General features: G+C 33.0%; 1 protein-coding gene across 3 annotated transcripts; it reads left to right on the top strand.

Annotated features, from left to right (window-relative positions):
* Positions 1 to 1,041: 1,041 nt before the first annotated feature.
* LOC106327173 (E3 SUMO-protein ligase SIZ1-like) lies at positions 1,042 to 6,537 on the top strand. Of its 3 annotated transcripts, none has more exons than XR_001267404.1 (17): positions 1,042 to 1,276; positions 1,359 to 1,515; positions 1,608 to 1,688; positions 1,806 to 1,848; positions 1,944 to 2,016; positions 2,105 to 2,267; positions 2,356 to 2,486; positions 2,721 to 2,789; positions 3,167 to 3,254; positions 3,338 to 3,487; positions 3,602 to 3,709; positions 4,123 to 4,284; positions 4,392 to 4,496; positions 4,583 to 4,663; positions 4,737 to 5,901; positions 5,983 to 6,235; positions 6,395 to 6,537. XR_001267404.1 is itself a non-coding variant. In XM_013765245.1 (16 exons), exons 2-16 carry the CDS (start codon positions 1,492 to 1,494, stop codon positions 6,123 to 6,125), a joined length of 2,586 nt encoding a protein of 861 aa, XP_013620699.1. In that variant the 5' UTR covers positions 1,042 to 1,276; positions 1,359 to 1,491; the 3' UTR covers positions 6,126 to 6,537. The 3 variants fall into 3 exon arrangements, 1 of the variants encoding a protein (XP_013620699.1); XR_001267403.1 differs by having other exon boundaries at positions 6,341 to 6,537; XM_013765245.1 differs by having other exon boundaries at positions 5,983 to 6,537.
* Positions 6,538 to 14,440: the final 7,903 nt, after the last annotated feature.

Below are 14,440 nucleotides of genomic sequence, written 5' to 3'. Positions count from 1 at the left end.
ATTTTTATGAAGTTTAGCACAAAAGCTACATTTCAAGAGTTTGCAAAAACCAACATTAAGACCGAAAACATATATACTGTGGAATTTCCTTCCACGACTGTCGTACCTTCTTGCATCACGTTGGAGAAAGTGTGAAGGAAAAGAGAGCTAGCTAGAGAAACCACACAATTTGCTCATAATACGATTGGAGCCGTTGTTTTCTCTTAGTCTGAAGTTATATGTTTTCAAGAAACGAACTTCATTTCTTTGTTATTTGGCATCTATGTCTTTCATAAACTACTTGCAACAAATAGACTCGGATACGAATGATAGTTACTATTCATCTAGCTGAACTGGTTATCAGTTTGCCAAACCACAAATATCTACACATGCCATTAGATATATATACACATATTTACGTAAACGTAAATCAAATAATGATCAAAATCGTGGCTGAAGAACATATAATGATATGATCAGATCAACTGATACATACTTGTTTTAAAACGTTTTAGCAAGTATTTTTAAATTGCAAAAGTCTACATATTTGTACTAATTTGTTTCCCTGTAATTTTATATTGTTTTTGTAATCACAAATTGAAATTAATGAAAATTATCTGTTTGCCTGGTAAAAAAGTCTAGATACAGATGAATCGAATAACCCACGAATAGATATGATCTTCTAGAATACCTTTTTTTGTTGGGGTGGGGGGATTCAATATATATATTACCTGCCAAATTAGACCAAGTACTCCAATTTTGTACATTTACATCCAAATTGCTTTGAAAAATTACAAACCGGTAATTTAGGAAAACAAAGAACAGAAACCAAAACTTACATAAACCGGCCGGGTTGATCCAATGCCATCTAACACGGGGGGACGGTGGTCGGAATGTTCGAGTAAATTTACACAAGACCGATGAAACGACACCGTTATATTAGCAAATCTCTAAATGTAGTAGTGTGGGGTGGGGGGGAGAGGGGAAAAAAGAAAACCCCCGAAAGTCAAATAAAACACGTCAAGTTTTTGGAATTTGGTGGGTTGGACCGTGCACGTGACCGCACAGAAACTAAACCCGGACGTGTTGCTCGTGAGTAAACCGGATTGGATAAATCGGCGACTGGTCCGGCTACCCTTGTTTTGTTTCTCCTACCTCTCCGAGAGAGGGATCGAAACTTTCCCCGTCTGCTTGTTTGGCTGCTATTCCTCTTTTTTTTCTTCTTCTCATCGAGAGCTCTGAAAACCCTAATCTCTCATCAGCTTCCCTATGTTCTGATTCACTCTCCGGTCCCTTGGTTCGTGTTTCCGTTTTTTAATTTCTGAAATTCTACTTTTCGATTAATAACTCTTTTGTGTGTGTTTTGTCTTGTTGATTAGATCGGTTTGCTGTATGGAAACTATATCTATCTGCTGTGTCAATTTCAAAGCTTTGGTGCTAAAATTGCTGGAGTTAGAGGTCGTGTTTTGAAACTGAAGCTTTGCTTCTTGGTTTGTGTCTGGGATTCAAGAAATGGACTTGGAAGCTCGTTGTAAGGTACTTGTTGTCTGAAAGGTCTCTCCTTTTTTTGATGGGTTTGCTTTATCTGTACTTGTTAGGCTTCAAAGTTTAGTTTTTTTGGTTTGCAGGATAAGCTTTTACATTTTCGGATAAAAGAGCTCAAGGATGTGCTCACTCAGCTCGGTCTTTCGAAACAGGGAAAGAAGCAGGTAACAATAGGGTACTGTTTAGTCATTTAGATATCCGATAAGCTTCATGGTTCTCATAGGCTACTGTTGAATACATATGTGTGTGTTTTGAACTCTTTTTGAAATATTCTTGTACAGGAACTTGTCGAGCGGATCTTGACCGTTCTTTCTGATGGAAAATGTTAGTTTGAACCCCTTTCTCTTTTCTTATTCTCACGTCTTGGTGTATTTTGCGTTGTCTTCTCTTAAACATTTGTCTTCGTTTCCTACTGACAGCTGCAAGGTTGTGGTCTAAAAGGAATACAGTGGCGAAGGAAGAAGTTGCAAGACTAGTGGATGATACTTATAGGTGTGGAATCAGTTCTTTACGAAAATGCCATGCTTTTCTTGTGCGATTCTTTATCAACATAATAGTATTTTTTGTGTGTGTTCCATAGGAAAATCAAAGTATCTGGGGCAAGTGATTTAGCATCAAAAGCACAAGTGAGTTCAGATACGAGTAATCTGAAAGTCAAGGGGGAGCCTGAAGCTTCCTTTCAACCAGAGATGAAAGTTCGATGCGTTTGTGGAAGTTCACTGGAGACAGAATCAATGATTCAGGTAAAGCTCGGCGTGTCTATTCCTGTTTGAGCTAGCTGTGGAGAAGTTACATGTTTGTAATTATTTTTAATTTTTTTTTTGGTTTCAGTGTGATGATCCAAGATGCCATGTTTGGGAGCATGTTGGATGTGTTTTTGTCCCGGAAAAGCCTATGGATGGAAATCCACCACTTCCTGAATCATTTTATTGTGAAGTCTGCCGACTCACTCGAGCTGACCCGTAAGATTTTATTTTCCCTGCCTCTGTTTGAGTTGTGAACAATTGTATTCTGTCCTGTCAGATCTGGAAAGAAAGACATATTTTTCCATTTGATATGCTTCCCATTCTAGTTTCTATATCTCCTTGCATTTGTAGTTGTTCTGCTTCTAGTTCTGAAATTTCAATGTTATCTTTACATTCGTTATCCATTAGTATTGTGTTTCACGTTTGTCCTACATGGTCTTCCTTGTGCAGGTTTTGGGTTACAGTGGCACATCCACTTTATCCAGTGAGGTTGACTGCAACGAACATCCCAACTGATGGGTGAGAACTTTATATTTTTCTAATTCTATGCCAATTCTTGAAAATTACAATTGTTGACGTTTTTTTCTTTAGAAAGCTGAAGTACTCATTGGGCTATATCCTAGATGATACATCACCATCTGTCTCATCCTGCATTAGCCACTTTCACGTTTTTTTGTTTCCTCTAATGGTTTGCAAGAAAACGCTTTCACTAATGAATCATCTGCATCATGATCCTGATAGTCAGTTGACTTTTCAACTTGGAACTGCAATAAGCCGATCTTTCTAGTGTCTAGAGAACAAGAATCACAATTGTTTTGTAGCTAGATGCACCCCTACTGAAAAAATAATGCTACTAGCCTTTATTCATTTTAATACTACGATCAAAATCTTTCCAGTTCAAGCGCAATGCAGAGTGTTGAGAGAACATTTCAAATCACAAGGGCAGACAAGGACTTATTGGCCAAACAAGAGTACGATGTTCAGGTTGGGTTTTGCAAAGTACTTTCAATATGTAATACCGTATCTATTTTATGCGTTTCTAACGGGAATTTACTTCTTTTGTTTAGGCTTGGTGTATGCTATTGAATGACAAAGTTCTCTTTAGGATGCAATGGCCTCAGCATGCTGATCTGCAGATCAATGGTATGCCTGTACGCGCAATTTACCGACCAGGGTCACAGCTTTTGGGGGCCAACGGCCGCGACGATGGACCTATTGTATGTTTTCATCCCCCTTTTCGACTTATATAGTAGTAGTCGATCTCTCATACATTGAGAGTTTTGCAGTCAGTGGTGTAACTTGTTTACCATCTCACTCTACTGTTTTGGCAGATCACACCTTTTGTTAGGGATGGAATTAACAGAATATCCTTGAGTAGAGGTGACAGTCGGAGTTTCTGTTTCGGAGTAAGACTTGTGAAGCGCAGGACTCTACAACAGGTACTGATCACATGTTTTGCACGAGAAACATTCAAACAGGGTTTTGGTTGGTCTATGGGGGCAATAAAGACAAATGAAAAAGATTAACAAAACGATCTTCTGATACAGACCGAAAGAAATTAAAAGAATTACCTGTGAAAGTTACCTGTGGATGCATACTTACTTTTGAATTTTCCCTTGTTTATTTCGAACTCTCACTAGATATTAGAGTCCTATACTTACTCCTGCATGATACATGGTGTATAAGATAAAGTATTGTTGGATTGCAATTGTGTACTTAATGTTATCCGCCTGTCATGATGCTGCAACATTGTATTTCTCCTTTTCATTATATTTTTAGTGTTCTTAATAGCTCAGAAATTCAGTTATGGTGATGTAAGTTGCCTCAATATTTACACGTTTTTCCCGTCTAGGTTCTAAATTTGATTCCAGAAGAGACGAAAGGGGAGACGTTTGAAGATGCGCTTGCACGTGTTCGGCGATGCATTGGAGGTGGAGGTGGAGATGATAATGCCGACAGTGATAGTGACATTGAAGTTGTTGCTGACTTCTTCGGTGTCAATCTCCGGTGTCCTGTAAGTTACCAATAGCTTGCTTATCTAAGTCATGTAACTGATGCTGTACACGTGTGCATTTCCTTGCAGCTGAATTTTAACTGTCTTTTTTTTACTTGTCTCATTAGATGAGCGGTTCTAGGATAAAAGTTGCTGGGAGATTCTTACCCTGTGTGCACATGGGCGGTTTCGACCTTGAGGTGTTTGTGGAGTTGAATCAACGTTCCAGAAAGGCATGTCTCCTATCCTTGTCAAAAAAATTGGATTATCATTCCTCTAATTTTCTGACTATTTGTTCTGTGGCTTTCATTACATGCAGTGGCAGTGCCCTATCTGTCTGAAGAACTACTCAGTGGAGCATGTAATCGTGGATCCTTATTTCAACCGCATCACGTCAAAGGTATACTTACTATAACTCTTGAATCTTTGTAGCTAACGTTATTTATTGAATTGCTTTCCTTCCTGCACCTCAGATGATGCATTGTGATGAAGAGGTGACTGAAATCGAAGTGAAACCGGACGGCTCTTGGCGCGTCAAATCCAAAAAAGAGAGTGAGCGTAGGGAACTGGGGGAACTCATGCAGTGGCACGCGCCCGATGGCACTCTTTGCCCCTCTGGCGACGAGATTAAACGGAAGATGGAAACGATGATCCCTGTTAAACAAGAAGGCTTCTCAGATGGTGGCGGACCAACCTCTCTGAAACTCGGCATAAGGAAGAACCGCAACGGCGTTTGGGAAGTGAGCAAGCCTAATAATGCAAATGGAATGTCTTCCAGTAACAGGCAAGAGAAGAATCATATTATACCGATGAGTAGCAGCGCTACTGGAAGTGGTAGGGATGGTGATGACACAAGCGTCAACCAGGGCGCTGCTATTGGAACAACCTTTGACTTCGGAACCAACGGCGTTGATCTCGATTCCGTTTCCATGAATGTAGATTCGGGTTATAACCAAGCTGGAGAGGATAGGAATAATGAAGTTATTGTTCTGAGTGATTCTGATGAAGATAATGATTTGGTCATCACCCCTGGACCTGCGTACAGTGATTCAAGAACCAACGGTGGGGTGAATTTTCCGGGAATCATCAACTCTTATAACGAAGAGCCACACACCTTAGCTGGGGGAAGCTCACGGTTAGGTCTTTTCAACGAAGATGATGAGTTTGATACGCGCCTTTGGTCGTTCCCTTCTGAAACTCCGGAAGTCTCTGGGTTCCAGCTATTTGCATCTGATGCTGACGTTGATTTGCATCATCAAGGTTCACTGAACTGTGGTCCTGAGATAAATGGAGACTACACCATGGCTCCTGAGACAACATCAATGGCGTCTATTCCTCCTCCTGTAGTTCCAGACGGAAGAGCTGAAGCCGTTGCGAATGATGGCTTAGTTGACAATCCTCTTGCGTTTGGTAGAGACGACCCCTCGCTTCAGATATTTTTGCCGACGAAACCGGATGGTTCAGCTCAGTCGGGTTTTCGAAACCAAGGTGATGTGTCGAATGGTATGAGGAGTGATGACTGGATCTCGCTTAGGCTAGGTGATAGCGCCTGTGGGGATCACGGAGAGCCTGACGGGCTCAACTCTAGCCAGCATATGTCTACAAGGGAAGGTTCTTTGGATGATACGACAGAGAATGGTGAGACATTAAATAATTAATGTGGATCCTGCTTGTGTTTTACCACAGTTACTGACTGGTTAGTGTTTTATTTATTTGCAGATTCGTTGCTACTGGGTATGAATGAGGGTAGACAAGACAAGGCAAAGAAGAGAAGATCAGATAATCCATTTACTTTTCCTCGACAGAAGCGTTCTGTAAGACCTCGGATGTTCCTCTCCATCGACTCGGATTCTGATGAGTGATATTTGTTCCTGTTTTGATCTGTCTCTCTCTCGGGGTGTTCCTTTTTGATTCTTAACGCTATGCACAGGATCATCAGACAGCATACCGGAGTTAGCCAAGATTCGAACCGGTATTGATTATTAATAATTATTATTATGCTTTCTACGATGTTGTTGAACTCTCTCTCTCTCTCTCTTTTCAATATCGGTTCAGAATCTTGGGCCCTTGTCTGCAGGGTTGTATTTTGGAAAGAAAAGCACAGAGGCTGATTTTAGTTTTTACTGAATAGGCAGAAAAGTGGGCACAGGTGGTTCCGGTTTTAATTTGTTTACTCGGATGCCCAGGAGCCGTAGAAGTCGTGTAGCATCATTGTAAATTATCGGCTCCCAACTTTTATTTGTTTATTATAAAAAAAAATCAGCTCTTCTTTTACATTGCAAGTTACGTGCATTGAGTTTTCATCATGTTTCTGGCAAAGTGCTAGAAACAATGGTGAATATACTTCTCTCCCAGTCAAAATATCAGTATTACTATTATTTTTGTTGTAATTTTTTGAGCTTAGATCGAATTTCATGACGATTTTGTTGTGTTTTTTCAAACCAAAGTCAGATCAAATCTTCATGTTTCTTTGATCACAGTTTCTGATTTGGTTATGTGATTAATCTTATCGTACTTTTTTTTTGATATTTGTTTCACATTTAACTTTAGGGGACATATTCATAACTAAATTCTTTTTTTTTAATTCTTTTACTTATTAAATCAGAAACATAATTTTGGACGTAATATTTACACATATTATATCTATCTTATTAAAATATAAATCTAATTTGGGACCTAACTTTTACACATATACTAGCTATACTATTAAAGCATAATCATTTTAAAAATTTACTATAAAATGTTGTTGGACTATTTCATTACTAATTTTACCTATTATATACGACCAAATAAATCATAATTCTATTATTTTTACAGTTACCTTTAAAAACTCATGACCTATTATTTTTTGTGCTTTCATATTAAATTTTTATTCTTAGATTGTTTTTTTATTCTTAAGAGTATATATGCTTTGGTAAATAATTTTTATATAAATAAAATGTTAGTCAATAAATTGATATCAAATAAATTTTATAATTTAAAATTTATTAAAATAAGTATATATTACACAATTAATCAAACAAAACTACATATATTTTTATCAAAAATTCATAACAAAACAACTAGAAATAATTAAAAAAACAAAACTAAGTAATATCTTATCTAATTTTCATATTTAACATAAATAAAAATAATTTAATTATATAGTTTCCATGTACACTAAGGAAAAAATGTTAAAACATTATTACAAAAAGTTTAAATATATTAACTTTGTAAATTAGATTTTTGTAAAAGTTATATTCATGCTTTTAAAGTACGGATTAGAATCTAGTTTTATATTAAATTAAAATTTCTAAGAACTTCAACAGTTACAAATACATTCGACGACAAGACAATAAAAGAAAAACACTATAACATGATAAAAGATATGATTGACAAAGGAAAAAAAACGGAGTGTAACTCAATTTTCCCCTATCACAAAAAATCATTTCCATTACCCTTCACTTATTCTCAATACCCCTTCTCTTTGTCTCTTCCAAATATATACTTTCTTTTATCTTTTCTTTTATCTTTTTATTTACCATTTCCATTTTCTTCTTCTTTTCTTGCGCGCAGCTTTTTCGTGTGGGTCCCTTCCTGTTTTTTTTCCTACTATATATTTACTTTAATGTTTTGTGTTTGGAAGGTGACAGATTCTTTCTGCGGTCCCATTCCCTTTTTGTTTGTTCTTTATTATTTAATTTTATCACTTTTTTTTTGTGAAACATATCTATGAATTATATTTCATTTTTGCATTAACAAAAATATGTTCTCTAAAAATAAATAAAATTAATTATAAACTGATATTTTAGTTACTAATTAATTTAATTTTATAAACTGTTTTATGGATTAATTTTCGTTTTCCCCGTATTATTTTTCATTATTGATGAATTTGAATTTTTTTGGATTTAAGATGTCATATTTTAATTATTTTATTATTTTTTATGTTGATAACTAAATTAAATTTTTTGTATAATCTAGTATTTAAAAAAATTTATGTATTATTTTATGCTAATTTAAATTTTTCATAATATATTTAATGTTTATATTTTCATTATATTATTGAAAATGTTCATTATATATCAATTAAAACTTAAGTTTTTATTATAAGAGCATTTGAGCAATTAAATACATAAGACATACAGTTTAATCATAGATTTATATGTAGATTATTATTTTTGGATATTACCAAAGCGACTACTATTACTAAATATGATAATATTTAAATTGGAAACAAAATATAAATTTAATGGTTTGATACACAATATATCATATATCCTTCTAAAATTGACTAGTATTATTGATATCCATAGTGTTATTAAATTAGTGACTACTACTAAGAAAAATCGGATATTCACCGGTGATCGAATGAGGCAGTGGAGAATTACTCAAGGTTGTGTACGTATTTTGCGGAGAACGAAACGAGACCAGAGATCACTTGTTCTTTGCATGTCCATACACCTATACGGTATGGACAAATCTTACTGACAAATTACTTGGCCGTTTCATTACACCGGATTGGAACGACACTGTTAGGAGCCTGTTGCAGACGACTCACAGTCAGATAGACAACATTCTCTTGCGTATGTTGTTTCATACAGCTTTACATGCTCTCTGGAGAGAGAAATTTTAGACGATATGGAGGAGCCCGCGTATCAGTTGAAGCTATGACACGAGTCATTGATAACGCTGTTCAAAATAGAATCTCCTCACTTAAATATACTTGAACATGGCCTGCTACAAAGATGGTTTAAAATTAATCATACATGAGCTATTATGGGTTGAAGGTAGCTGCACTAGATCTATGGTAGATAGTAGAAGTTCTTTCTTAATAGACTCTTTTTCACCATGTAAATGATCATATTCTTTGATTTATCAATTTGAAATTTCATCAAAAAAAATTGGATATTACTATCCCGATCGATACTTCCTATTCATAAATTTTTTGAGGACTAATATTTTTTAAGATTGCTTTGGCATTGGCATCTGAGTTAGAGTCAGCGAATAATGTAAGATTTGCTGAGAATTTCAGATAATTGAAAATGAGTTTTTTTTTTATATTTTTTTTTGTTTTTAGGTTTATTATGTTCGTTTTGCAGAAATTTTATCTGGAATATAATTAAAATGAAGTGTATATCTTGGTAATGTAAATAATGTAAGGTTTACTAAAATTTTTGAGAAATTGAAAATGTTTTTAAAAATTATGTTTATGGGGTTTGGTTTATTTTACTTCATTTTGGAGTATAGTAAGGTTTTAATATGGTCATAAAATACAATAGTAGTGGTTTAATCCGAACAACATCGTCCCAAGAAAATGATTCGATCCTAAATGTGAATTTTTTATTAAATATTTAAAATTATAATTGTTATTATAACTATTATGTTTTCATTGTGTGTAATCAGACTACCATGGTTATTGGGTTTATTGTGTGTAATCAAAATACTAAGATTACTGGATTTATTGTTTGTGATTCGGACTACTAGGATTACTGGATTTATTATGTGTAATTTGAAATACTAAGATTACTTGGTTTTATTATGTGTAATTTAAAACTTTTATATATTGCAAGTAGTACATATATTTAATATATAGAACTCATATGTTATCTACTAGTAGACTATGTATATAGTAAATATGACTATTAGAATGATTTAGATGATTATTTTTATAGTTTAGGTATATTTATCATTTTTCCAAAATGATTACTTAACTTTCATGGTTGTTGTATGAATCGTAAAACTATAGTAAGAAGAATCTATAAAAATATTTATTTCTGGTAAATTGTTTATGTAATACTCTTCCTTCATGACATTCATTGTATAAAATAATTGGTTTTACTAAAATTTATTTTATTTGAACTTGGTTTTACTAATAAAGCTTAAAATTTGCCAAAATATTACTATGTGTAAAGTAATATTACTACTACGTTGAAGATTACCAAGAATTACTAAGTGTATTTAGAATATTAAATATTTTAATCAAAAATAAATTTAAAAAATAAAATGCTTTGATTTTATAAATAGGTTTTTCAAATAAATGTTTTGATAAAATATATATATTTATTAAGAACATGAATACATTTAAATCATTTTTAATCTTTGTAAAAATATCAAATTATGTTCTTCTTGAAACAGAAGGATATATACTATTTTATATAAATTTGAAAATTTAATATTATATTTGTTTAATATAAATGTGTATTAGATCGTTTGGTCCCTAAAGCAATATTATATTCGTTTAATATAAATGTGTATTGCGTGTACAACCCGATTAATCATTTCTTTAAAACATGTTTATCTTTTTTAGTTACTGAATAAATCGTTCGTAGCAGATTTGCTTTCAGTTGCCATGAAAGACTGTATTAAAATGAGAAATTGGCACCATTGCACCTAAAGTTACCTTTAAATTGCAATATACCCTTAACTTTAGAATCCATATTTTTTTACTATTTTACCCCTACTAATTATCTTTCTAAAACACAGAGCAACAGTGTTGCATGACAGAGAACTATCTTTTACACATTGGTCCCATGTTTGTATCTGACACACTCTCCTACACATTATCTTCTCCTTTCATTTCTCTGTATTTTCTCTTCTCTCCATTTTTTATCAACTCTTCTCTTTTTTCATCATGTTTTTTTTATTCTTTCCTCTTTACTTTATGTAATTATGAATCTTCATCAAATTAAATTCTCTTTTAAAATACTATTTGCTATCGATTACACCATGATATTTTTCGCTGCTAACTCATATTTTTCGCTATCTCATGATGAAAAATCTCTTGTAGCATGTAACTCATATTTTTGCTACTAATTGTGCTGTTAACTGTTAATAATATTTATTGGTTAGTAACAACATACTCATTAAATGTATGACAGAAAATTTTCAACTAAATATTACCTTATATCCTTGTTTTCATTAAGTCTGAATGTCATTCTTGTTGCACTACTAATTCAAAAATTATAACAATTATATCAATCTTTTCCGCTATTAAGTGTTGGATTGGTTGTTAGTTTTAGTTACTTATGTATTTGTTAACCACTACCGTATTTTTTAGCAACTAATATATTAATATTTTCCTATAGATGTATAGCTAATGATTTTAAGTTCATACTTAGCCGCTAAGACGTTCATTACCTAACATGTTTAAGTTCAATTGGTCGTTAATTACATAATTACCTGCTAAGATGTATATTAACTAATTGTTTGTTAACCACTTACTAAATTTTTTTACTAACAATTAGATGTATATTTTATTTAGACAATTTGTTTCTTTTTTTTAACAACCAAACAATTTGCTTATTATTCATTTTTCATGTCGAAATTAAGTCGCCGTTAACGGTATCAATGGTCGTTACCGATCACTATATCCCACTTACACAAAACTTAACGACTAAACAACTATTTATCCTATTTGTTATTAACGACTAACCAACTATGTAGCAATGATTATATTTTAAATATTATATAGCATATTGTTTTGAACATAAACCTATACATAATTATATTTTCATATTTATATATAATTGTATAAAGCCTAGTACTCAATACAATCTATACTTGTCCTTCTATATATATAGCAACCAACCAATTTGATATTATTAATAATTAGTAATGTAATATAAATTATAGTTAATAACACAGTAATGTCAATGGTAACATTTTTATTGGTCACTATCAATGAACGTAGCATGCTAACATATAACTTAACATACATAATGTTTAAATCTTTTTAATAAATATATTTGTTTACTAAAATTTTAATGTTTTAATATTAGATGCTTTTTTTATTGTTACCAATTTATTTCACATTGGATAGTTAAAGTTAATGTTTGAACCGATTATAATATATATTTGTAGTTCTTAAACAATTGTCATTAGTGGTAATTAATAAATTGTAACATTCTCATTGTTTGTTAATAATATATACATAATTTTCATCAAATCCTGTACAAAATCGACGCATTATCCAGAGGACCTTTTGTTGTACTGCCTCCTATGAAAGGGTCCACCTCTGCAAAAGATATCTGCTCTGAAATCCTCCATCTGACACAACCTTTTACTTTCTGCAATTTTTCTATTTTTCAAAAATGTATAATCGTCACTTGTGAGTCAAAATGGTAGACAAGTTGGGCTTTATGATTTACTTGGGCAATCTACAGATTTAAGTCTTAAATGAATATATTTACCTAAATCACTCTATTAAAATCGTAACGAAAACTTATGAATTTGCCACGAAAATCATGTGTCTTAAAAGCTACACTTTACTTACAAAATACTCATGGCTATTTTAGTTACTGAATAATTTGTGGTTAAAACGTGTGGTTATTTTTTTTTAAGACATGAAAAAAATTAAATTAAATCAAATTTAAAATATAAAAAAATTCATAGTTAAAATAAAATATAACAAATATAATGTCAAACCAAAAATTAATTTTAAAAAATAGAATTGGTGTATTATGTAAATTGGTTTATAAATTCAATTGGTATACAAAATTCTTGTTTACAAATTTAAGTGGATTCAAACTAATTACAGATTAACAAACCTAAACATAATTAATAAACCTAATTAAAACACTATAAAGATAAGAAGTGAAATTTTCTACAAATACCGTCAATACTCCATAACTTCTAGCTGTGTACTATGCATAGGGCCTGCATTGGAAACCATCCCCTCAAGAAAGACAGTACGATCATAAAGAATGGTGTAGAACTCTACAAATACGATCACTCCTCCATGTTGTCAACCTCTTTGGTTCCAAACTCTGTTTTTTTTTTTCTGAACAAGTTGCATGAAGCGCAGAGATAAAATAGAATTTGAGAATGGAGCCTCATCTTCTTAAAACACTTGAATCTCAAGGACACAGTACTACTACTACTACTACTACCACCACCATTTGAAGAATGATAAACTCAAAGTTGAAAATGGAGCATCATCTTCTTAAGCTATCTGCTTGGCAGACAAAAGATGTTAACATTATTACAAAAGAGAAAGAAAACAATGCTAGTGTACTCCAGAATCAATCCATCTCTTCCACCAAAGTTGAGGACAAAGACAAAAAACAATGATGCTTATTTCCTTAAATGACTCGTAGAGAAACATCGTCAAATTTAACTAAAAAAATTTAAAAAATTTCAAGCTTCATTTCCGGCGCTTCTCTGGCAAGCTTGCATCGTCTCCGGCCCATCGTCTTCTTCTTCATCCTCAATGACCCAACTGGATCTAAGCAAGTGACGGTGAATTTCATCTTCTTTTTTTCTTATTTCTCTTTCGTCTTCTTCCTTCTTGCAGAGGAGCAGAGAGGAGCGAGACGGTGGATGAGAAGGATGGCGGGTAGAATAAGTTGGATCATGGTAATAAGCTGGTTTCATTAAGGGCATCGATGTCTTTAACCACGTTTTGCATTTAAAAGAAAATAAAAAAGAAATTATTTTATATTGGTGGGATAAAATAGAATTTTTGAAGAGAGGGTGGGGTATTTTATCAATTAAAATAGAAGTCATGACTTATTTCATGTGTGATATTTTGAAATGGACTTTTTACTAGAAAATTATTTATATCATTTTTGTATGTGTATAGTAAAATCTTAACAATATATTTGATTCTCTTATTTATTCCCATCAATATATAACTAACTCAATATTAACTATTACATAAATGTGATTGTTAACCATTGATTTGTTATTTGATATCATGTATCTCCGTGAACGCTTCTTGATGGAAGCCTGGAAGAAAACTTCAGAATCAACAAAGACATGATGCTGAGTTCACGAGGAACTTGGTGTCGAATTGAATTGGATTTGAGGGATTAAGCCTCTGGTCATAGTAAGGTAGCGGAAACCATCCAGCTGCCGACGAGGTCTTAGAAGTTTTTAATTGAAATATAAGGTTTTGCTGTAACATCGATTTATGTCTTTACAAAGATAGTGTAACAGTTTAAAATGTATGACTATATGATGGTTGCGTTTGTTGGCTTGATTCGTAATGTTGAGATGTCCAATTAACCATGACGTTGGGATAAAACCAATTTCATCTCTTAATTTCAAGACAGGTTTTGTTTCTTGTATTGGTTCTCTATCTCAGTTTCATCTCTTTGTTTCAAGTGGTGATACTTTTTTCTTTCTTGAAAAATGCTTGGGTTTATAAACAAGTTGTTTTCCTTTCTACTTTTTTTGATAGTTGTGTTGATTGGAGTTC

This window comes from Brassica oleracea, chromosome C2 (assembly GCF_000695525.1).
Source record: "Brassica oleracea var. oleracea cultivar TO1000 chromosome C2, BOL, whole genome shotgun sequence".
NCBI lineage: Eukaryota > Viridiplantae > Streptophyta > Magnoliopsida > Brassicales > Brassicaceae > Brassica > Brassica oleracea.
Note: the sequence above shows the minus strand (reverse complement) of the source record. Positions and strands in the feature narration are given on the sequence as shown.

Excerpts from the sequence above, each read along its gene's own strand:
- LOC106327173 (XM_013765245.1), top strand. The coding sequence starts at position 1,492 with ATGGACTTGGAAGCTCGTTGTAAG. Across the intron at positions 1,689-1,805 it reads CGAAACAGGGAAAGAAGCAG|GAACTTGTCGAGCGGATCTT; the intron begins GTAACAATAGGG and ends ATTCTTGTACAG. Across the intron at positions 3,488-3,601 it reads GCCGCGACGATGGACCTATT|ATCACACCTTTTGTTAGGGA; the intron begins GTATGTTTTCAT and ends CTGTTTTGGCAG.